Source organism: Mustela putorius, unplaced genomic scaffold (genome assembly GCF_011764305.1).
Source record: "Mustela putorius furo isolate JIRA1106 unplaced genomic scaffold, ASM1176430v1.1 tig00000731_pilon_pilon_pilon, whole genome shotgun sequence".
Taxonomy (NCBI): Eukaryota; Metazoa; Chordata; class Mammalia; order Carnivora; family Mustelidae; genus Mustela; species Mustela putorius.
The window spans coordinates 423,628-449,006 of NW_025421461.1; the positions used below are offsets into that span (position 1 = coordinate 423,628).

The following is a 25,379-nucleotide window of genomic DNA, read 5'->3' on the forward strand; positions in this document are numbered from 1 at the left end:
AGGAGACCCAGTCCCAGTACGGGAGACAGTGGGAAGTGAGGGCTGGGGCTGGGGGCTGTCGAGGAGATGTTGGCAGGAAGGCAGTTCTGCTCCTCAGGCCTCTGCCCCTTCCCCGCCACCCCTTTCTCCCAGCCAAGCTGTCCTGCAGTTGGTGAGCCCAGGCCTTCGCCCTGGACTTCAAGGACTCCTAGCCATGGGTTTACACAAACCCTTTGCTGAATAAAAAATAAATAAATAAATAAATAATCCAGGGTGTTTCTCATTCAAACAGACTGACAGCTGCCTCTTAGCTCAGCCACCACTTGGCATGAGGTTGCTTTCCACTTCTGGGCATGCAGTGCAAGGCCACGTTCTGCTGTAGGCCCTTAGCTCGGAGTCCAGGACCCAGACTGCAGCGTCAGACAGCCCAGGATCACACCAGCTCTGGATTTTGCTTCTACACTGAAGTTTCTGGAAACTCATCTATTTCATCAATGCTTCTGGAAGAATCTTGGATTTTGCCGAAATCTGCTTTCAAAACAAAACAAAACAAAACAAAACACCAAAATCCCTATTTTAGCAAGGTGGTGCTCTGTAATGCGGGATTCCATGTCTAGCACACCACCTCGTTCTTTTCTCCCCACCTGATTGTTCAAAGTTACTCCTACCAGGGATATAAAATGTCACAGCTGAAAGGGGCCAGAGAACCCATTTAATTCAACCTCCTATTTTGCAGATGGGGAAAATCAGGGCCCTCAGACACCAGTTTGCCCATGGTCACGTGGTCAGACAGGCATGGCCAGCACACTTTGAGACAGCAACGGTACCTGTCCGTCTCACGGGCCCCGGGTCTTCGTTGAGGAAGGAGACATGTGTTTTCCATTCAGTCCACTTCACCTCATTGATCCTGCAAGTGTGTGATAATCATTCTCACTTCTCAACTGCACCTCATTAAATGCAAACAACTAGCATGACATTTGGAGTGGTCTAAATAGCTCCCTTTCTTTCCATCCCGGGGTCTGGGACTCCCACCTCACATGGTCATTCAGCAGTTTTGGAGTTTAAAACTCCCCATCTTCCCAGCCCTCAGGGATCAGTCCCCTACCAGTGTGTGGGGCCCAGAAACTCAGAGAGGTGACAAGGGGACATTTTCAGGACACAACAGCTGTGCCTTACTGCCGAGAGGCAGTCCATGGGGAAGGAGGGAGAGAGGGCCAAGGCGGAGATGTGACAGTGTGAGGATTAAACTTGTAGAAGTTTAGAAGCTTAAGGTTCAACTAGAGTTAAGGTTGCACTAGGAGAATGCAGTAGGGTTCAGATCCCAATAAGAGTGGGCAGAGTCTAAGGTGCTAGATTACAACAGAGGCAGTGGTTTGGCTGAAGTTCACATTCAGGGAGCAGCTCAAGAATGAGGGGGTGAACATTAGAGATATTCGTCAGGGTAAGCGTTATAGAGCTGGAAACAATGGTTTCCACAGCGTGGGACTTTCAGTCAGAGAAGCTGGGCACGGTGAGGTAGACATGGAAGGCATCCATTAGGTCAGGCAGTCAGCCAGAGGATAAAGTAGACTCATCATCAGAAAAGTCGGTCGTGGCATGTGCAAGTACTTTTTAAAAACCAAAAAGTTTGATATCTGTCCCAAATAGCTGTCTCAGTCTCCAGTTACCCATGACAAACATGGCTCAGGTCGCCTGGTGTTCCATGAACCCACACAGGCTAGAGAAAAGGACAGAGATTGCCGGCTCGGCCAATCTTTCCTAAACAAGAGAGTGGACCGGCAGAGGCCACGGAGGCAGCTGCACGGGCAGAGACGGGAGCGGCCACCAGCAGTCTCCTTCCCTCTCCCTGCAGAAATTGGAGAAGCTTTGTCCCAGTGCTAACAACCACATAGGAACAAATTCATGTTCTAAGGAGGCCAGAAACGACTGCAGGTGTGGTTTGGGAAACAAAGGACAGCACCATTTCTCTGACATTCACTGACTCCTCTCTCTTCAGCCCCCCAGAGACACCCACCAAGGGACCCCTTTCCCTTTGTTACCGCAAACACAGCCGGAAATCTTCCTCTGCTACTTTACATAGCTCTCCCATCCGGAATCTGCTCCTCAGCCACTCTGGTAACATCTTCTCAAACTCCAAAATCGTCCTGGCTCTCTGGGGACATACATGAGCCTAAGCACATCAATGAGAAGCCGGCCCAGGAACACAGCTCTGTATGAGTGTGCAGACACCCCCGCACACACACAGATGCACACACACACACACACACACACCCCACCAAACAGCCAGCTTCACCTCCAACTGGAAGCTTAATGCACAGATCCAAAGGGTCCAGCTAATCTACAGAATTCAAAAATGAAAAACCAGTAAGTTAGGAAAAGGTATTCAAATTAAACACAACATAAACTCTGTTTCTGGAAGTCCAGGAGCTTCCTAACTGAAAATGTTGGGATCCTGGGATCCCACGGTGAAGAGAGGTGCTGACATCGTGTAATCTTACCTGCATGCCTGGCTTGGAATCCCCTCACCATTTAACTATCCATAATTTGTCAGATCTCTCCTGAATGGAATCAACAATCCAATTAAGAAGGCCCTAATAATTAGAAACTTCCTCGTGACAAAGCAAAGCTTTTCTCCCTGTCATTGCCCAGGTACCTCACTTCTGCCATCTGGGGCCACAGAAGGAAGCTGTCCCTTCACAAGTAGCTCCGCAGATACCTGAAGAAACTCTTACCTTTCTCAACCCTAGTCCCAAAACCATTTCTTGTGAGGCACAGTTTCCAAGTCCTCTCCTAAGCCTGGTAATCTGCTCTGGACCATCCTGTGGGTTACTGTCCTCAGTGTGTAAGACCCCCCAGCATGTAAGGAATGTTACAGCCAGGATGGAGGAGTGCAGAATTGTCACCTCCATTGTCCTATGCCGCATACTCCTCTTAATGCAATCAAAGGTCACATTTCAACATCCACACATCACACCAGACTCTGAGCAGATCATGCCTGTAAGCCTGAGTTTTTCTCACCTGTGCTGCTATCCAGTCATACTGCACAGACCCTAGACTAAGATCTCCCCAAACCTGGCCAACCACAGGGAGCTGATGCAGATTCCCAGGTCCCTGGTATAGACAGCTGTCCATACAACGTGCTGAATGGAGTCCCCAGGAAGACCCTCATAGCAGGCGCCCTGCCAGGCTCACCTGTAGACGCCAGATGCGCTCACTCTCCTTGGAGACATTCTCCACGGTTTCTCCCATCAGGGCGATGAGCATGTTGAGGAGGAGGACGAAGGTGAGGATGACGTAAGTGATAAGCAGGAACAGAAAGAGGATGGGGTACTTGGAGTTCTGCTGTATGTTCAGGTCACCCAGACCAATGGTGAGCTTGAAGAGTTCCAGAACGGCATCACTGAAGCTGCCGTAGGAGCTGCAGTCCTTATTGTCACTGGGACACTTCTCAATCAGCGAGGCCAGGGCTGGGAGGACAGAAGAGGGTGTTCTCCTCTGGTGCTCTGGCTGCTTAATTACCCAACAGGCTCCTGCAGACTTGCATGTACGTGCACGCCCCTCCCCCACACACCATGCAGGCCTACAGCCTCAGTGTGCAGACACCCCCGCACACACTTTTAGGTTATATACATTTTAAAGTACAACATATAACAAACACACAGGGCCAGCATCAACTCCTACACATCACTACATCATCAGTGATGCAGACATGTAGATAAAAAGCTCCATTGCTTAGAACATCAGACGGTCTCCATGATTATAAAATATCCAATGAGTTAAAGTTAGGACACAGGCAACCTTGCTTTTCATGTGCAGTGAAAAGCAAATGATTGGGCGATCGATGCATTCTAAACTGAAGTGAGGAAGCACGATGTATCCCTCCTTAACAAAACACCTAAGAAGCTGAAAAGCAGGGCAATGCATTGGTCCCTTTTGTCTGTACTAAAGCCAGTGGCTGAATAAACAAACGCTTCACTGGAATTCTCATATTTTCTCAAAGGTGGAAGACTCCCATGAGGGAGATATCATGGGGTCCAGCTACTCACTGCAGTATCTGGGCACCCCACTTGCCCACAGGGATGAAGAATTCCATGTATGCCTCTAGAAGGCAGGTGCATACATAATAAACACCTAGGTATTTGGAAACACTGGGCCAAGATTTAAGGTCCTATAGACCCAGCCTCCCTAATACTCTGAGGCAGGACTTTGGTGGGATCTGCAGAGCCGAAGAGCCCAACGTAATTCGTTCCATACTGCAAGTCCCATTTCCTTTGCATGGCAGCAATGTTGAATCAGCCTCTGTTCCTTGAGAGACAGGTGTCCAATAAGCCTCTGATGTCAGCTCGTGACCTCATTCAGAGAGGCTGCTGAGCTGGGCTTCCTGGCCCCATGGTAACCACCCCTGCTCTAGCATAAGGTGAAGATGACGGGGTTGCTGGGCCTGGCTCAGACACCACCGAGGCTTGGTGTGAACTTGAGTAACTCATTTCCCTGCTCTGGCCTTTGGCTTTTGTGTCTATGGATGAGACTTGATGATTTCTCTAGTGCTTTCCAGCCCCGATCTGCCAGAGTCCAAGATGGCAAGCTCTAGACCCCACAAAACTAGGAGGAACTGGCTCAGACCATCTCTTCCTAAAGAAGTAAACCACTACTAAGCCTCTTCCTGCCTTCTCTGCCACACCTGCCAAGGTGGAGGCAGTCATCACTGCAACCTGATGGTGGGCACTGTGCTAGGCTCTTCTGGTCCTCTCCATGGGTGTCCATGGGCTTCTCCCACACAAGACTATGGCCAAATGACTGGGACATGGTGACATGGAAGTGTGGTTCCAGAGGACACAGCGGCCACCATACAGGACTTCGGCCCTGCCTGTGCAGTGGTGACCAAATGGGGCAGACCTACTTACAAGACAAAGTGAAACCAGGCATCAGAGAGAATGGACTGCAGATCTGAGGGTCTCAGCAGGAAGATCGCGATGCCCTGAGGCCAAAAAGGAAAGAAAAGCTGCACCCATGCATGCCTCTCACTGGAGGATCTGAGGAAGGCAGTGTTTCCTCAGGACTGAGACTCGGTGAGGGGGAGGGCATGAAGGCCAAACTAGAGCCCAGGTGAGAAATACAGAAGGGTACCTATGCCCGGGAGCAGAGGCATCCCAGGGTAGGAGTGGGTGTACCCCGAAATCCTCTCACATCTCTCACTCCCCCCACCTTATCCTCACCCAGACCCTGCAACAACACAGTCACACAATTCCCTGCCATTGCCCAGACACAGCCTAGCTTCTAAAGCCAAAAACAAGAAACAACAGGTGTTGGTGAGGATGCGGGAAAAAAGGAACCCTCTTGCACTGTTGGTGGGAGTGCAGACTGGGGCAGCCACTGTGGAAGACAGTGTGCAGTTTCCTCATAAAGTTAAAAACAGAAATATCATCCAGTAATCGCACTACTGCGTATCTATCCAAACAATACAAAAACACAAAATCAAAAAGATACATGCATCCTCATATTTACGGCAGCATTATTTATAATAGCCGAACTATGGAAGCAGCCCAAGTGTCCCCTGATAGATGAACAAATAAGGGACATGGGACATATATACAATGTAATATTACTCAGCCATAAAAAAGAATGAAATTTTGCCATTTTCAATGACATGGGTGGGGCTAGAGAGCATTATGCTAAGTGATAGAAGTTAGAGAAAAACAAATGCCGTATGATTTCACTTACATGTGAAATTTAAGAAAAGAAACAAATGAGCAAAGTGAAAAAATCGAGACAGGGGCACCTGGCTGGCTCAGTTGGTAGAGCATGTGACACTTGATCTCGGGGTTGTGAGTTCGAGCCCCCCATTGGGTGTAGAGCTTACTTTAAAAAAAAAAAAGAAAAAATAGAGACAAAGCAAGAAACAGACTCTTAACTATGGAGAACAAACTGATGGTGGCCAGAGGGGAGGAGGGAAGGGTCTGGGTGAAACTAGGTAAAGGGCATTATGAGTACACTTGTGGTGAGTACTGAGTCTTGTACAGAACTGCTGAATCACTATATTGTACAAAGGAAACTAATATAACACTGTAAGTTAACTACACTGAATTAAAACTAAAAATTTTAATTAAAAGACAAAAAAAGATATGGATTAGCTCTCCTGCCCCTGAGCCCTTTAATGCTGCTCCCCCTGCCCACTCGGTAATGACCTTCTCTCCAGTGCCCTCGTGCCAAATCCTGCCCTTGCAGACTAAATACCATCTCTGCTTTCATGCTTTCCCTCCCTGTCCTCTCCCCAGATAAAAGTCATCTCTCTTCCTCTGAGTGCTGGTCTGAACCCCACACAGGGCCCTTTACACCATCCGTTTTAGGATCCAGATGTTTGTGCCCATCTGAAATCCCCCACAAGACTGTGAGTTTAAAGAGCACCAACTCCCTCACGGGCCCCTGTCGATTCCTTGGTTGGGTGGTTGGCAAGGGACTGACTGATAAACCCAGAGGAAGGGCTGGGTCAGGGAGAGAAGTGACCGAATGTGTGGATGGAGGGACAGGAGGACGGGTCACTGAGTGGCTGGGAGGGTAGATGGCTGATAGAGGGATCGAGGGGTGGACAGATAAAGCAGGTGGGACAGGCCTGCCTAAGAAACTAATTTCGGATCTACAAAATCTAAAGCTTAGAAAGGAAGTACTCCCCAGAACCCCCCCTCCCCATAGTCAGGCAGAGGATGGTGCATCAAAGCCAGGCCTGTGGTCACTCTGCCTTGCCTTGCAAGGGGCTTAGTGGGCCACTCACCTCTTTCACAGAAATGCACATGGCCCAGATGAGCATGAACATCCTTCCTAACAGCTGCAGCCACCCCATCTTGTGCGTCAGGGCCAAGGGGTATGGGAGGGCCTGGGAAGAAGGGAAGGAATGGATGGGAGCAAGACGGGGACTGAGGAAGACCCCTCTGGCTGTAGGGTTCACGCTCACGTGCCAAGACCACTAGTTGAGTTGGAGACCAACGCGAAGCCCAAGCTCGGTACAATGGGAGAGAAGGAACGGCAGCTCTGTGCCCCTGTCCCCACCCACAGTGGGACCCAGAACTCAACAGTCCAATCCATGCTAACGACCCCTCACACCTCATGGAGTTTGTTCATTCCAGAACCCATTCATGTCCAGACACTTAGAGGACACTCAAAGCTAAACCTCTGCCCCGTGTCATGAATGGAAAATTGAGACCCACAGTGGGGGAGTCCCCCCTCCCATTTCTGTGACCCTCATGGCAGAAACACCCAATGAGCTCTAGATTTAGGTGGAGCCTGGGTCTTCCAACCTTCCAGATTTCCCCACAATTGCTGAGGACCAGAGACGTATTCAATTCCCTGGAAGCTGTGAAGGATAACAACTGGGGAACGCCGTGCAAATGTCATTCTGGGCCTCAGTTTCCTCATCTGCACATGGGACTCTGCAAGCTCTTGGAGCTCTGACCACTTCACCCGCCTCCCTCCAGGGGCCCACGTACCTCCTCTTCCCGGGGCCGGTAATAGGAGACTAGAGTCAGGGTGATGTTGTAGAAGAAATAAAAGCAGAATGACAAGAAGAACATGTACTTGGCAAACTTCTTCCACTTCATATGCAGCAGCGTGTGCAAGGGCTCCAGGGTCAGCATCTCATGCCGGTTCTGGGGGTAGAACACCACCCCCACTTTCAAAGGGCCCTCGTTCCAAAAGGGAGCTCTGAGTCAGTACCACCCCTGGCAGAAGGGGCCAATCATTCTGTCTCAAGAGCTGGTTTGGCGGGAAATGTGGGGAGAGTCATTTCTGGCTCCTGTAGCTCCTTCCCAGTGCCCCCACGCAGCTTCCAAACCCCACAGGAGCTGGGCTTCCAGTGGGAGGACCCACTGCTCAGTGGGGAGCAAGAGCCGCATGGGGAAGGGCCATGACTGGAACCAACTTGGCCCCTTCACTGTGTAACCTTAGGAAAACCCCCAATACTCCCAGGGCCTCGATTTCCTCATCTATAAAACTGAAATCAACTAAACTGTCCTACCAACCAGTAGGCTGTGAGGGTTCAGGGAGACCACAGACGAGGCAGACTCCAGTAAGCATGGCTCTTGGTAACATGGGGATGATGATGGTCTAGTCTGCTGCCTCAATTCCCTCCCAAAAACTGAAAACCTCTCACTGCTGATCCTCTCACTTCCTCTCCAGCTTCAGTGATCTTCGCCCCAGCCCTTGCCTCCTCCAGGAAGGCCTCCCTGATTGCTACAGCTGTGCCTTCTCTGTGGGTAGGGGAGATTATAGAACCATCAGGGAAGGGAAAGAGAATCAAGATGGAGAAGATCAACAGGAATCATCCCACCCACCATCTCACACTGCCCAGGATTCTGGGGCCAGGAGACACCCACCACAGAAGTTTATAATGCAAGGTTAGCTAGGAACAAGTAAACACAGCACCGGCGCTAGCCCTGCTCTTTCTGTGTTGACTCTCCCCAGCGAGGTAAAGAACTGGAGGACTACAGACATGTCCAGCTAGTGCCATAGGTCTTCCCATTTGGCCTGAGGCCCAGCCCCTCATCCCCAACCCCCCTGAGAGACCCACATCAAGGTCCCACATCAATGATTTCCAGCACCGAGTTGTCTGTCGTAGTGTCCACGTTGGTGAGGTCGTAAAGTGAGGACGACACGGGCCCATATGCCCAGTCTGTGAACTTCCTGGACAGATTCCGGAGTAGCTTTTCCTTGATCTCACGACTGAGGATATACTTCAAGATCTGGGGACAGAAAGAGGAACAGCCATTGAACAGGGCTGGGAAGATGTTCCCACCTGGATGGATTGAGCCCCCCTCTGCACCTGCCACCGTAAGCCCCCAGCTCGGCTTCTACTGCAGAACCCGTGTGAACCTCACTGCTCTGCCTAGTTCACCAGGGATGTAGAATACAAGGGACAAAAGGTGCAGAGGCCCTTTGCAGGGTGGAGAAAGCTGCACAGTAAGATCATAAAACCTTGTACCAGTTGGGGACCCCATTCAGTGAAGCATCTGAGAACTGACAATTTTCAGAAATAATTTCTATTTGACCTGGATGGGAGAAGAAACTAGAAGTTTTTCCAGCTTCCCTAGCCTGGTCAAGACCATTCCAGCTGAGGCTCACTGTGGGCCATACAAGATGCCAGCCTGGCAGAGAGGCCTGAGAAATCCACTCTCTAGGTGACCTTCAAACTCTGGTGCACAGTAGAGTCACTTAGGGACACTTGACAATCCCACAGCACTGACTAATTCAGTCCAAAGCTCTGTAGGTGGGACCCAGATATCTATGTTTTGTAAAGCTCCATGGGCAGTTCCAAAGTGTAGGCAAGGTGGAGAGCCACTGCTCTCCAGTTCACTCCTTTCCAAAACTGGGGCCGGAGCTTCCTGGGGCACCAAGACCCAGGAAGAGGGTTCTGTTCAGGAGAACGGTGTCAGAGCCCTGGTTTCACACCACCCAGTGGGGTTCCCATCTCATCTCATATGGGAGCCTTGTCCTCATAGTCCAGGCAGAGAGCCTCCAGACACAGGGCCAGTCTCCCCATCCTGGGCCCCAGCCTCAAAGAGCCCCAAGGAACAGAGTCTGTGTCTAAGCATCTCTGCACCCTCCACTCCCAGCATAGTGGCCAACTTGGGCAGCATCCAGAAAGGTTTTCCAAAGAACACTGAATGAAGAAGAGAGAGGGCCAGGAATGGGGGTGTCCCTTCCCCAGGACTGGCCACGGGGGAGCACATTATCCTCTAGAGAGTCAAATGGTCACAGGGCCACACTCCAAGCACCACAGCGCATGCCACAGCAGCTATCAGGAAGCTCTGCATGCAACCCTCATCTGACTCTCTTCAAAGCCCCCCACAAACCGTGTTCCTGGGGGAGGTTAGGAGACGGTAGGGAGGGTGGGAAGACACACAATTTCTCATTTGTCAAAGCCAATCTCCAACCCTTCCTTCCCCCACAAGAGAATGAAAAGGTCCCTTGTGGGCCCCAGCCCTGACCACTGACACTGGGCCCAAGGCCCTCAAGGCCCCCGCCTCCCCTGTCAGCTGCCCTGAGGCGGACACAGCTGTGATTGTTCAATAGCCCCCTGCACCCACCCAGTCCTCTCACAGCCTCCCAGGAGCCTCAGGCCACTCCTAGGGCTTGGACACATGGAGGCTGAAGAGCAAGCTACGCCGGGCCTTACCCTCGGGCCCACCTGAGTCCTGACCTTGATCTCAGACCCAGCTGTGACTCCAGGCACCCACAGCGATGGGAGCCCGCCTCAACCCAAGTCTTCACCAAGGTTAAGCCTTGAGCTCCTCAGCCACTCCACACAGGGCACAAAGGGCCACAAACCACCACACTTCCTGCTGGGGACCTGGCTCAGAGTTTCAACATGACAGACAGAGAGAGGTCTCTCTAGACTCAGGCAGCTCACTGGCTCTGGAGGCAGAGCCGGCATTCTGGGGCTCCTAGCCTCCTGAGAGAGGCTGAAGGCCCTGAGGGTTTTCAGACACAACTTTGGCTTGTGTGCCTGCCTCACCACACAGGAATCCTCAGCCACAAAGCCTGTGAGGTCCCACGTCACCACAGCCTTCAAGTTCCCCCACTCTGACCCCAGATGGGAGTCTCAGAGCAAGGCACAGAAACACAGAGTGTCAGGGACTAAAGTCCAGAGGGGCTCCCATGTGACATATTTCTGTGTGGTCACTCAGAACAAACCCACCCCAGGCCACAAATGTACTTCCTAGACTTCAGGCTGACCTTTCCCAGGCCACGGTACAATCTGTGGGGTCCCCAGAAAGGCCAAAGCACTGGCCAGGAGCCTCCCTGCCCTCCTTCCCGTCCCCACCCCGGGCCCTACCTCGGCCTTGCCCATCTTGGCAGCCAGCTGCAGTGGCGTGAGCCCGTCCTTGTTGTGCATGGTCTCCAGCTCCCACGTCCCGCTCCTCAGCAGGATCATGTCGTACATGCGCTTCACAAAGTCGTTCTGTGTCTTGAAGTCCTCAGCCACTGTCACCAACGCGTGTAGGATGTTGTTTCCCCGTGAGTCCTGCGAGGTGATGTCAGTCTGCTCATTCTCCATCAGCAGCTGCACAATCTCAGGCTGGTTGGTACACGCCGCCAGAGCCAGTGGGGTCTCGCCTGGGGCAGTAGGGAGCACTGGACCTCAGTTCTCTCCTAGACCTGCCCAGTTTCCGCAAGCCCTAGGACTGAGGCCCACGTCCTCAGTAGGACTGACACCCAAGCTTCCCTGTAATTCCCCCCACCTTCTGCCTTGTATGGGAAGAGGGGGAGACCAAAGCTGGATCACTGCCATTATCTCCTAACTGATCTCCCTACTAACATCCCAGGCCTCCATCACTATCCCCAGCATAGCAGCCAGACTGATCCTAGTGACACAAAAGACTCACCTCACCCAGAATAAAAGCCCGGTTTCCAGCAAAAGCCCACAGGCCCTGCATGTTCAGACATCACCTCCTCTCTTACCCCACTCACTCCTCTCTGTCCACAGTGGCCTTCGTCCTCTTCCTAGAACATGCCAAGGCATTTTTTCCTACCTCAGGGCCTTTGCACAGGCTGTTCCCCTCGCTTGTAGTACTGTTTCTCAGCATCTGCCTTGGGCATCTCCACACTTCTACCAAGTCTTCACTCAAACATCACCTTTTTAATGAGTCACCCTAACTGCACTATTTAAAAATTGAAATCCACTTCCCTGCCCTGGAACTCCTGACTCCCTTTACCTGACTTCTTTTTTATATTTTCATAGCACTTATCATTTTCTAAGATATTACATAGTGTTATTTATTATGTTTATTATTGATCATTTTCCTCCAGTCTAGAACATAAGTTCCATGAGGATGGGAATCTTTGTTTCATTCACCGATACATTTCAAACACCTAGAACAGTGCCAGGTGTGTATAGTAAGTGATCAATAAATGTTTTTTAAGAAAAGAGAAGGCAGGTGACTCATACATGGTCACACAGCAAGCCTGGGATGGAACTAGGACCGGACAGGAGGTCTCCAACTGCTTCCCTTTCAATCTCCATCTGTTCCCTCTCTTCATCCCACCTGACAGACATTTCCCAACACTGGTTCCAACAGGGTCTAATGTTGGACAATGGACTGTATAAGACCCTGTCCTCATGGCTGCTCAGACCCAGCTAGTCCTACAGATAAATACCAACCAAAGAAACAAAAAAACACCCAGAAGAGTAAACAGGTCAGTGGTTGCAGCCAAGGGCTGGAGTGGGTAAAAGGGTTGACAAATTTGTGGGGGCAAAGTTTCTGGTGTGCTGGGACTATTTATATCCTGCCCTCATGGTGGTGGTTAGTCAACTGTATACATTTGTGGGGCTGAACAGAACTATCCATTAAAACGGGTGAATTTCACTATATCTAAATTATGCATTACAATCTTTTTTTTCTACCCAGAGTATCCTAACCCCAATTCCTTTTGAACGCCCTCATTTGTCAGTCAGGGAATCTTCCTCTCTGACTCTTGACTGCGTTTGCAGTCCTGGAAAGCATCGGGCGCAAGGGCAGAGGCAAAGCTGAGTCTGCTCACGCGGGTGCCCACTCGCGCCCCCTCCCCCAGTTCAGAAGGCTCTATCCCAGCGGCCACCCCGGGCACTGTCCCTCTGGGCCTGGGGCGGGTCCACTGGTCCACGTGCCGAGCGGGCAGAAACCGGAAGTGGAGGCTCCAGGCCAGCCCACCAGCACCTACGGGGACGGGGGTGGGTCGAGAAGGCCGGAAGGGGCGGGCAGCACCCACCAAAGTAGAAGCCCTGGTGTAGGTACTTGGGGTTGAAGAAGACCCCCCTGGCGTGGGCGTTGACGTCGGCACCCGCCGCTATGAGCAGCGCGGTGATGTCTCCCTGCCGGCTCGATGGCGATGTTCAGCGCCGTCTGCCCTGCGAACGGAGTGGGGAAGGAGGAAGGGGGCGCTCAGCGGCTGGGCCCTGGGGGACAGACCCTCCCTGGCCCCCGAACTCCCCGCCGAGCGACAGCAAAATACTAGCTGCCTTCCTGCTCCATGCTCCAGTGAGACTTCAGTGCTACCATACTGGGAGTCGCAAGGGCTGGGGGACCTGGGGCGGGGCGGGGCGGAGAGGGGCGGGGAGGGGCGGGCGGGGGGCAATCCAGACTGCATAAGCCAGGTTAGAACTTTATCCTAAGTGCTGTGGGAAGTCACAAGTCATTGAAGCAGGCAAGGGACACGACCAGAGTTTTGAGTTTTGCACATGTGTATTTTCAGATCACTCTAGATGCAAAATTGGAGGATGCATTAGAAGGAGCCCAGACTTGGCAGGAACCGCCACTTCAGTGGAGAAAGAGATGATGAGAGCCAGAGACCCATGGGAGAAAGTGTCCTCAGAATGGCCTGTGGGGGCTGGGAAAGAAGGAATGACTGGCCTAGGAGCTGGGAGAGTGGTGCCACAATGACTGAGGAACAGAACAGGAGAAAGCAGCGGGAAGGGGCTGGAGGGACATTAACCCAGATGGTGGAGTCTGTGGACTCTCCAGATCGAAGGCTCTGAAAGGCTGGGGCAGGGGATAGGTCTAGGAATGTCCCACCAGAAACAGCATTTTCCAAAGAGCTGCCACCATTCCATATACAAAAATAAATTCCTGGTGGATTAAAGAAGTAGGCGTTTAACAAAACCAAAAATTCATTGATTAACTAATCTTTTCATAAGGAAGAACTTCTTAAGCAAAACCCCAAAATGCAGAAACAACCACAAAGAAAAAACTAACATGTCGGCTCACAAAGAAAAAAATTTAAGGTTTCCGTAATTCAGAAGACAAAGTAAAGAAAGTTAAAAGGCAAGTGATAGGCTGGGGAAAATATCTGAGACATAAATAGACAGTAGGTTTTGTAAAGTTCCTAATATATTAAGACCACTTACAAATCAACAGACAACTTAAAAGAAAACTGAGAAAAAATTAACAAACACCTCACAGAGAAGAAAATACGCATGGCCAAAAAAGAAAGTGAAACGTGATTGGAATCACTGATAATTGAGAAAATGAAGTTAGAATCTAGCAAGTTAACACTTTTCTACTTTTCACTGACTAGCAAAACAAAACAAAAAACAAAGCAGAACCAAACAACAAAAAAATAATTTCCAGTATTAGTGAAAGGTGAGAGAATGAGGGAATGAATACTTGGTATTTCAAGGAGAATAAACTAGTATCTTTTAGAAGCAAATCTGACAATTATCATTACAAATTTTAATGTGCATGCCTTTGAACACAGAAAATCCAATTCAAAATTTTCCTAAAACGTGTGCACTGAGCATGGGGTCATAGGCAAGAATATGTACTGTGATATTTTCATAGTGAAAATTGAAGAAAAAAAAAATATATATATAAATCAATCAACAGGAGAATACAGAAATTAGCCACAGGATAGCCACACTCAGACTAGGCAGGAAAAAAGGAGGCAGACTCGCATATTCTGGGATGAGAAAGTGTCTAAGGCATAGAGTTAAAAAAAAATGCAAGGTTTAAAACAATACAAACAGTATACTATTGTTCTATGTTAAACAGATACATGAATAAACAAACATGTTTCTATGTTCACATGTACACATGTGTAAAAAGCCTAGGAAAGTCCTAAAGGTCTACAGAACATAATTATTTCTAGAGAGGAGACTGGAAAAACGGGCAAAGGGGTTTGTTTTAACATAATTAAATACTTGAATTTTTTTATGTTCTAAGGGTATTTATTTATTTTTAAATTTTAAAAACGATTTTATTTATTTATTTATTTATTTATTTAGAGTGTGTGCAAGGGAGAGGGGCAGAGGGAGAGAGAGACTCTCCAGCAGACTCCCTGCTGAGCATAGAGCCCAATGTGGGACTTGATCTCATCACCCTGAGGTCAAGACCTGAGCAGATGTCAGTTGCTTAACTGACTGAGCCACCTAGGAGCGCCTTAATGGGTTTTTAAAATCTGGATGTAGGTCCTTCAGGTCTGGAAAATATTTTTGTATAACTCCTTTGACCATGAACTCCCTTCCATTTTCTCTGTTCTATATTTCTTCTGTTGGGTTTCCTAGGTAGATCTTTTGCTATCCTTATTTTTTTTATGTCCTCTTTTGCATACAGTTGTTTATTTATTTATTTATTTATTTCCTTTCTCAAAGGTTTCCTTGACTCTCTCTTCCAAACCCTCCTGTTGGCTACTTTATTTCTGCTGCCATATTTCTTTCTTTTTATTTGAATGTTTTACAATGAAACTCTATTCATGTGTTATTTATGTGATTAAAATAATTATGTAGAATGGATATATTGATGGATATAAAATCACTCATTATATTAATCTCAAATGCATGTTTAAAATTTTTAATAATAATTTTTAGTTGAATACATTGCTTTAAAAAAGGCAAACTTCTGAAGGCCTTTAACAAAATGTTAAAAATAATATTTTAAAAGTTGCTTTTGGATCCTCTTAGCAGCATAGGAAGGAAATATTAGCCCCTGACAGATGGAGGAATGAGACTCAGAAAGGCAAAGTAACGTGCCCAAAGTGAGGAAAAATGACTCCCACTCCGCATGGTATTGTAGCCCCTCAGCCCCCAGTGGCGGGGAGCACCCACCCAGACACTGGAGGGAAGGTATGAGCAGATATCATCAGAGAGAAGAATGCGGAGTTGGCTTCTGAGAAGTCAGAAATAAATGGCTCCTCCCACCATGCAGAGAGAGTGCTCACAGCCCCCAACAAGGCCACCAGCAAAAGACAAAGTCATGAAAGAAGGAAGTGATCAGGGAAGGCTAAGAAAGAAAAAAGGAATTGCAGCCAGGACAGCAACGCCTTAATAGTAACCTTCATTTATTCACTCATTCAAAAACCGTTTATTAAGGACCTCTTATATGAGACCCCAAGGGGCCCAGGGAATTCACTATGGGCAAGACAGACTCCATCCCTGGCCTCAAGGGATTTCTAGAACATGCTTCTAGAAAGAGGTGTAAGTGTCTATATACTGACAAGAAGAAAGAAGGGGAGAGAAAGGGACTGAAAGGGGGGAAGAATCAAGACAGGCAAGCTTGAGGCACTGACCTAAAACTCTTTGGCTAAGGACTAGTATCAGCTCCCTAGTGACAGGCTGAGAACATTATACACAGCTCATCTAGTTTCTCTCTTTCCTTTGGCTACCAGGGAGCTCAGCGTGCAGTTCAGCACTCAGCTGTAGCCATCTTCCCTGGATTCCCTCTCTTCCAAGGAACGGTGTTAGTTTTCACAATCCTTTACTTTTTCTTGAATATAGCAAAAATGCTTGTGAACGTCTGGAGTATAAATAAATAAATATTTAAAAATGACTTTTTCCCATGGGAAACGTTGAGGGCCCAAGACAGACCATCCCCTGCAAAGAGCAATGTTCAGCACCCCTTGGCATGTCAGCAAGATAGCATCTGGTCATTCCTGAGCTCATCATGTTTGCACCTTATTAGAGATGAACAGGATGTTTACTGAGTCCAAAAACTCCAGTGAGGGCATACCTTACTGATTGTTCACAACAGATCTGCTGGGCAGGGAAACATTATCCCAAATTTGGTCTTCTGCCCCTTTCTAGTCCACTTAACAGAGAAGCCACAAAATTGAGACCCAAATGAGTGATAATGATGATGGTGAGACTGACAGGTGTGTGGGCCTCGCCCAGCTATCCGACAGCATCTCTGGCCGGCTTCCCATTGCCCTGATAGGCCAAACTCGTTCCCATCTCGGGCTTCAGCCCTTGCCCTGCTCCCAGTCATGCCAGCCTCAGGTCAAATGTTCCCTCCCTGCGGACCCGCTCTAAAGCTGCCCATACCCAGTCACTTCAGATCATCTTCCTAGCGTTTTCCATCTAAAATCACTTTATTTAAAGCAGTGGCCTGCATCTGTCTTGTTCGTCACTGCACCCCAGTGCTGAAAACAAGGCCTGCCTGGCCTGTGGTGGGCACTCGAATCGCTCTACAGAACCAAGGATGAAGGCGGGGAAGGCCTGCTATGTGGTACTGAAGCCCGCTGCGTGCTTTGGGTCCACAGGGACAGTGGGGGGCTCCGCATGGCTTGGTTCCCACCCCAGCCCATGTCCACATGGCACCTCCCACAAGTAGCATACCTTCGTAGGCCTCCTCTGTGTATGCAGCGTTGATGAACCTGTCCAGGATGTCATTCTCCTCCACGAAAGCCAGCAGGATCCGCACAATCTCCTTGGTGTTGGGGTTGATGTTTAACAAGGCCTTCATCAGGCAGGTCTTCCCTGTGTCAGAGGCCGTCAGCTTGTGCATGAGGAAGTCTGCAGGCAGGGTCATGGGGTGAGCCGCGGGAGGGGCCCTGGCTGCCCCCAGGCTTCCCAGCCCTGAGGGGGGGGGCCAGGATGTGGGGGCTGCAGTCTCCGATCTTGAGACACCCATGCTGTGCCCTCCACTGGCCTCCTGGAGCCTGTGCTACCTGCTCCCCTCCTCCCTCTCCAACTCTTCCCCCCCGTGAGGCCCCCGAAAGCCTTATGTGAGGCCTTCTGCTCTCTGCCTTCTGCACCTGCTACTTGGAGGGGGAAATCTCACCCACTGCATGTCTTCCCACTGTCCACCTCAGTGCTGACGCCCGAAATCTCCAGCCTGCCACCTCCTGGCAGCCTGCAAATAAAGCTTATCACCTCCCTCTAACAAGCTACTCCCAGTCCCCCAGACAACGTGGGCCCCACCAGCCAGCAAGTCGCCAAAGGCACTACCTGGGAACGCTCCCTTTCTCTCACTCCCTTTGTCCTTGGCTCCAGACCAGTTCCCCTGCTGAGGAGCTGGTCACCTTCCCCCGGGTCTGCTGCTGTGATCCCGCATTGCCTGAATAGTGCCCTTCTCCAGTTTTACACCCGCCCTCCATGCAGTAGCCAGACATGACCTTCGCCTGTCTAAGCCCTTCTGTGGCTCCCCAATGCCCTCAGAGTCAGGTTCAAAGTCCCCAGCCCAACCTTCTGGGCTCCTCACATGCCCCCCTCATGGGTTGTTGTGGGGAAAGGTGGACAGCAGGAGGCAAGCCCCCAGCCCCACACTCTCTCTGCTAGAGCCAGGCACTGACCAGCCACGTCCAGGCCACGACGCCGTTTGCAAAGTTCCTGCAGCTCCCCCAGGAGCTCCAGCAGCTCCTCCACGCAGCCCTCTGACACGGCTGCAAAGATGCGCTGCTTCAGCCGCTTCTTCCTCCGCCTCTGCTCTTCCTTGACCAGGTTTGCACTGAGGCCAGAAAGTATCTCCAGTTCACCACAAGGGTGCCACCAACCTACTCTCCCCCTCCTCCTGCCAGGGCCGCTGTGCCTGCACAGAGCTGCACCACAGCCGGGTCCATGGCCCCAGACACCACAGCCGCAGCTCCACAGCCAGTCACCAGGCTCCAGACGTCTTCCATCAGTGCCCCGGGGCCGTGGCATCCGTGTTGCCCCCTGCAGGCTTCCGTCCTAATCCAAATGCAATCACAGTTTTTCAAACTATATATCTGGGTACACATAGCAAAGATGACTAGAAAGGACAAATAATAGTGATTATCTTAAAAAATATGAGATGAAAGGAAGGAAAATCCCACTTTCATCTTTGGCAGTGTTTGAATTCTTAAACTCTGTCTCTCCCTGCCCCCACACTCCAAAGAGTTAGCCATGGCAATGCGTATTTTTTTTTTTTTTGTATGTGTTCTTGCAAAATGCACATGGTGTTTCATGGTTTGGGTGCATGTATTTTTAATTCACTTGTATGGGATTGTGTTACAGTTCTCGCTCTGCTGCAGACTGTTGTCTGAATGGGTAATACTTCTTAGAGTTTATGAAATGTAATTCTCCCCCCACACACAAAAAAACAATTCCTACATGCCACAGCCATGGGCCCAGACATTTGTCCCAGCCCCAGGAATGGAGACTGCTTTCTCTTCCCTGGGTTGTGATAACCGTGCCTCTGTCGCCCACCTGGTGGACACAGAGGGTGGAAGGGAATGGCCAGGCTTACCTGGGGCTGTTGGGATTGGACAGGGTCTCTGTCACATCGTCCTGAGGAGACTGTGGTGAGTCCATGTCATCACAGTTCCCAGAGAGGCTGTGGGGGAGTGGGGAAGGAAGAGAGAGAGACAAGTTTAAAAGAGAGAGACAACCAGGCCTGGCCATTAAGCCTTGGGTGAGTCACTGCCCGTACTGGAGTGGAGTAGGGGCAGGCATGGGGGCCAGTACTCACCACTGCCGGATGTTGGAGTCCATAGGCTTGGAGAAGACCGGGGGAGAAGTCTTGGAGACATTGGGGTTGGGATCGAACCCTTCTATCTCCAGGAAGAAGTGTGCACTATGGGGACACCCAAACAAGGCCATTAGAGCGGGACAGGGACTGTCCACCCACATGCCCTCCACCCTGAGAGTGACCTGCCACATAGCACACTCACTCTTGGCTGGCTCCACACTAGGCTCCATCCCTCATGGCTTCGCTCAAGCCATGCAGCTGCCCTCTCAAATGGGTACCATCTCAATTATCCACACTTGACAGGTGGGCATGTGGAGGCTCTGAGGTGAAGCTACTTGCCCAAGCTCACACAGCAAGCAGGTGGCAGAGCTTGGATTCGAAGCTGGGTCTGGGTGACTCTTGTCACTAAAAATACCGGGAGACGAGCCCAGGGGTCTCTGCTGGGGTGGCCTAGCATCTGAGGGGGACTTTCCTGTCTGCAGCTTCCTCCAGGTGCGAGGACTCACCAGGGATGGGGGACATGATTACAAGAGCTACAATTCCCCGTCATCTCCCGCAATAGCCCCTCTGGCCTCAGGTCTGAAGAAGAGCCCTTCCAGGAGGCAGTCCCTCGATGCTGACATCGACAAAGGCCTTTCCTGGCTGCCAGGGCATATTCGACCCCCTTCGATCATCTCTTATACAGTTGTGTCAGCACAGAAAACAGACCTAGAGCTAAGAGAGCACGTAAAAGTTCAGGGGACAAGACTAAGAATCCTCGTCAAGAAGGAAAACTCAGGAGACCACTTTGGACAGTGGACATGAGGAGAAGTAGAGGGCAAGTGAAGGGCACACTTTCTCCCAGGCCTGGAAGAGAGTTGTGGGCCCAGGGCCTGTGACCTGACTAAGCCCCAGGGAAGGGGACAGACTCACTGGCCGCTCAGAGGCGAGACACACATCCAAGATATGACTCCTGAGCCAGACACCCACAAACAGAGACACGCATTCTCACAGAACCCACAATCACACACTCAGGGACAAGCCCTCCCATGACAACCAGGATGATGAGCACCAGGACAAGGGCCGGTTGCTGCGATACCCGCCACCCCGTGGCTGCTGCCACGTACCTGCTGGCCCTGTGACCTTGCCTGGGAGAGTGGCCTCCTGACCAGCTGCTCTTTCTCCTAAGTGCTTTTGCTGCCTGTTTCCTTCCCACGCCCAGGAGGATCGACATGCCCCCTCCCTTTCTCGTAAGACCACAGAAGAGCTGCTAAAGTACAGTTCCAGCCATGTCAAGTTCAGAAGGTAGTAGGGAAAGGATTGTGGCCCCATTCTGTAAATGAGGGAACTAAGGCCCAGGATGGAGCAGCAGATCACGATGGATATCCTTTTACCCCAAGGATAGAAGCCACGTTGGTCAGAGAACTGACTCGTGATTCCAGGCTCACAGTTTATACCATTATCCGTGCTGCTCTCCTCTCGGCGCTCTGGACCTTCTTCCAGCCAAACTGGTTCTAGGGATTAGCTGAAAGTGGACACTGCCCAACATAGCCACTTCCCTGGATGGGCAGGCATGAGCGAGTCCTGGGTATTCCAGGGTCTTCTAGGGTCTTCTGGGACTTTCCCAGGCAAGACCCGGGGCTCCCTCTCCTGTCCTCCAGAAACAGACGAGACTGGAAGGCTCAGAACCAATCCAGAACTGGGGCATAATTGGGGTGGGGGAGGCGGCACTGACTGGCACATTGGCCCTCACCCTCCTGTCTTCCGCCTATCAAGAGGAACTTTCTGATCTGAACTAAAATCAAATCCTTCTTCCAAAAGAGAAGTACACCCCTGACTGGGAGCCCAAAACCTGGGTTCTAGTCTGGCTTTGCCTCAGCCTCTGCCTCCTGTGTGACCCAAGGATGGAGAGTGGTTGGGCCAGATGATCTGGACTCTGCAGCCAGGACTGCTCTAAATCATCCACAAATGGACTGTGTAGCTAAAGTGGGCATCAGAGGTCATCCAGTTGGATCACCACTCCAGCATCCCTGAAGTGCCCCAAAAATGCCACCCTAAAGCTATTCTTACTTGTCTAGTCTCCTTGGTAGTACATCTACTCAACAAATGTTTATTGAGCACCTACCGTATGCCCAACACTGTTCTAGGAGATGGGAATTAGATGGTGCACAAATGAGCAAAAATCCATTTGAAGAGCTATTGTTCTGGTGAACTGGTCAGAACTGGTCCCAAGGATTGGACCAGGGACCAGGGCGTAGCACAATGAGGTCATTGCTTTCCCTGCTCCAGACAACACACCGACATTCAACTGTAAGATCCTCAGTGGGAGGAAATACACTTGCAGTGTCCTTAATTCTCCAGAACCCAATACTTGTTCCGACACCTGGAAGACTTAACTGAAGAGGGGAGTAGAAAATGGATAGATAATGTGTAAAAGGAAGGGAAAATGGCTCATCAGATAGATGGACAGATAAGTTGGATGGATGAATAAGATGGTTAGAAGGCTGGATGGATGCATGAACGGCTAAGGGATGAGTAATTGGGTGGGCAGATTGGTGGATAGATACGGAGGTGGGTGGAATGACCCAATAGACAGACAAACGAATATAAACCTCAGGTGACTCCTACTGGGCTCTCTGTTGCCCAAAGCTCTCATCTTTTTCTCAGTCTTTCCCAAGAAGTTGAGGAAGGGTCCTTTGCCTTTCCTCCAACTCCTCTCCTTCTCAAGGTCTTCTCCCAGAGTCCATAGGGGGGCCCCAGGGTGGACCAAAAACCAAATCATGGCAGCATCTATCTATTCCAGGCCTGGAAACCAAAGGGACAGAGGGAGTGGAGGAAATGTATCCTCATCTTACCATGAAGTGTCCTCATTTGTGCTGAGCCCCCAGGACACTTACTCATCAGTTCACCCACTCCGTCTCTCTTGCACCGACCTACCTACTTAACTCAAAAACTACTAATATGCTCCATGTAGGAAATGTGGGAAACAGGGAAGGAAGAGATGACCCTTCCAGGAACCTTGTCCTCCGAGACAAGGGAAAATCCCCAGAAGCAGGGAGAGCAGGTAGAAGAAAAGCTTCTACGGCAGAAGGTGAGGACTATGTCAGAGGAAGTCTTCAGTGGCTAGGAAGGAGAGTGGTGAAAGTCAGACTGGAAAGATCCCTGACCGTGAGCAAGGACCCAATTCCTGGGACAAGGAGCTGTAGACCATGACAGTCCATCCCACACACGCCCTAATTGCCACTGCACATACCACATCTCACCTGCCACAGTGACAGATGGTGATGTCTTGGCCATGTGACAGCCTGGCTTCTAACCCGCAGCATATGCCGTTTGTTTATTCCTACCTTTGATCCAGACCAAAGGACACCTCACGAGTGTTGTTAACTCAGGTGAGCACATAGCTCTCCACCATCTCTCCTTCATTTCTGTCCCTTTGAAGACGGTGAACTATCCCTGAGGATCCCCGGGGCTGGGAAGGAGGCTGTGTGACCAGCTACTTTGTACGCAAAATTGTCCAAGTGCTCTTATCTCCAAAAGGCCAGCTCCTCCATAACCTTCATCAGCCCATGTCTACCTCAGGGCATTTGCCTTGCTCAGGATTCAGGAAAGACGCCACAGTGGCAGCTGCTCATGAGAAATAGCATGATGGCTCAGGAAAAGCTCCGAGTCCAAAAATCTCTCCCTACTTTGATTACTTGGTATCTTCAGTCCCACCATTACTACAGATTTCCTTACTGGTCAGACTGGCCTTCTTTATTTACATTGAATTTTTTCTTTTCTTTTCCTTTCCTATCTAGGCTGAGTCCTATACTCAGTTTTGAGGGAGATGCTCAAACCTTCAGGGAGAAGTAGGCACTTGAGGGTCCACAAGGAGCGCCTTGGGTAGAAGGTGCTACTGCTTCATGAGATGAAGTTCACATCTCACACCCAGGCCATTGGCTGTGTGAGGTAGAGCTGAGTATGAGGCTAAGTTCATGAACAAGGATGGTCTCATAAAAGGAGCTTGACTGTGGGAAGATCCTGGGATTTTCCTGAAGCCGTGTTCACCATCTTTCCTTGAGGTCCAAAGCTCCCCTAGGAATGGGAGAAGTCAGGGAAAGGGAAAGAGAGGCAGGAGGGTGGTGCTTCATGGCTTGGATCTGGAATCTCTGCCCTTATCTAGACAACTAAGGCTGCCCCCATAGCCCCAGGTCTGCCCAGTTTTCTCTCCTGCACTCCAGGATGGAGCCTCCACCTGAACGTTCCTCGGGCACTTCTCAGACAACATTCACACCTGAACCTCCTCATCTTGCTCCTCCTCTGACGTGCTCATGTCAGAGATGGCCCCATCAACCCTCCCATCAAATGAAGGGGATGTCTCTTGTTTTCCCTTGTCCCTCCCTTCTCATAGTTGATCCTGCAGACCCCATGATCCTGATAAATTTCTGACCTGACCCCCTCTTGCCCATCCCTGGTCACCCAGGTTCAGACCTTACCAGCTGTCACTCAAGCTTCCCAAGAGCCTCCTTGTCATCTTCTTGCTCCCAGTCTCCCCTCTAATCCATCATCCACATAGATCACCCAGACTATCCTTTCCAAAATGCAAATGTCACCATGCCCTCTATCTCACATAAAAACCCTCTGTGGCTCCTGACTGCCCTCAGATTTATCCGAACTCTTTAACCAACCTCCAAGACCCAGCCCCCATGGGACTCATGTTCTCCAAGATTCTAACACCCATCCAGCACTTCAGTTACACATTTCCTCACTGGTCCCTGCCCCAAGCCTCCATCTGGGGATGCTGCTGACCTTCCTCTCCACCTGCCATTACCCACGTTAAACCAACTCATCCAGGAAGTGCCCTGAGAAGGCCCACAGTCTTCTCAGATCCCTTCTCAGAAGTTGGGACACATCTCACATTCTTCTGGGTGCCCTTCTCACCAGACTGTGAGTAGCGATGGGTATTCTTTCTCTCTGTGTCTCAGCCTCCCCAGCCTGGGCCCTGGTGCACAGAAAACTTCAGTAATTATTACTCAAAAACAACAGACAGAAGGGAAATCACCATTCTCACCTCTGGCCCAAGCAGGGGCTGGGGCTGGGGCCAGAGGAGGCAGGGCAAAGAAGCTAAATCACATCCGGGCCACCAAGGTCCAGTGAAGACACAGCTTGTGGTGAGGAGGGCCATTTGGGCTGAAAGGTGTTGGGCAACTGCCACGGAAGCAGCTCAGGCGCCAGAGATGACCCTGGAGAAACACTCCCGCGCTTTGCTTCCTCCACATCCCCAGCTGGGAAGTAGTTGTAACCATCCCAGTCCTAGTCAGCTCCCAGGGGCCCCTTGGAGTGACAATAACAATGACCGTGATGAAGATGGAGCTCCAAGTAACAAAAACACCATCAGCACGTGTGTGCAGGATGCCAACTGCTTGCGGACAACCCCAGCAAACCATCACCCTATGAGGAGATGCCTTTGCTTCTTGCCCGTTACACAGGTGGTGTTTAAGAGCTTGAACACCCTGGATGGGAAGTGGATGGGAGGGGAAAGCAGTTGGCGTATGTGAAAAAAGCATTCATTTGGGGATCCGGGTTGCCTGGAATGTCCATGCCTCTTTCTACTCCTTGTCTCAAGGATGGCTCCAGGGATCCCTTGCCTCCCCGAGAAGCCCTCCTGAATATTACTGCCTCAGCACCTCTGATCCCTTCAAGGAGGTCTCCCTGATTTTTCCCATTGAGAATGGCTTCTCTAGCTCAGTCCCTGAATATGTAGGGCTGTTTCCCCACCTTCCCCCCATTTATACCTAGCCGGATACCAGGTCACCCCAGATGAGACAGAGTCTTGTGTCAACCCCAGGCAAGGGCTGCCTGAGGATGGGCATCAGAATCCCTCTTGTGCCCTCACAACACAGTGCCGAAGCCTGCCCGTCCTACCTCTTCTTGGTGGCGGTGATCTCTGCTGGCCTCTTCTCCTGCAGGACGGCAGGGTTCCCACTGGGGACAGCAGCTCTTCTGCCCATGTCTTTTGAGAACTCTAAGGGGACCTTAGAGGTCTCTGTGTAGAGGAAGGACAATCTGGGCAGAGGGGACAGCCTGAGCAAAGACCACAGGTCAAGAAAGATAGCAAGTGGCAAGAGCTGGTGTGGCTGCAGAGCCCGGGGAGTTCTGGGGACCACTGATGTGAGAGGCTCCAAAAGCAGGGGGGGCCATGTTATGAGGGCCTGAAACACCAGTGAGGAGTTGCAGTTGGTCCCAAGGGCAGCGGGCATGGGAGGGTTTACA

At 50.6% G+C, this 25,379-nt stretch overlaps 1 protein-coding gene across 1 annotated transcript; it reads right to left on the reverse strand.

Annotated features, from left to right (window-relative positions):
• Nucleotides 1–267: 267 nt before the first annotated feature.
• LOC123393057 (transient receptor potential cation channel subfamily V member 3-like) lies at nt 268–25,117 on the reverse strand. Its single transcript, XM_045083677.1, is given in 16 exon segments — nt 268–507; nt 807–886; nt 2,019–2,131; nt 3,172–3,516; nt 4,883–4,957; nt 6,749–6,850; nt 7,461–7,619; nt 8,553–8,711; nt 10,805–11,085; nt 12,718–12,827; nt 12,829–12,856; nt 17,054–17,230; nt 18,010–18,164; nt 18,924–19,010; nt 19,146–19,250; nt 25,032–25,117. Coding segments are annotated over 16 exon segments (2,133 nt in total). The 3' UTR covers nt 268–436.
• Nucleotides 25,118–25,379: the final 262 nt, after the last annotated feature.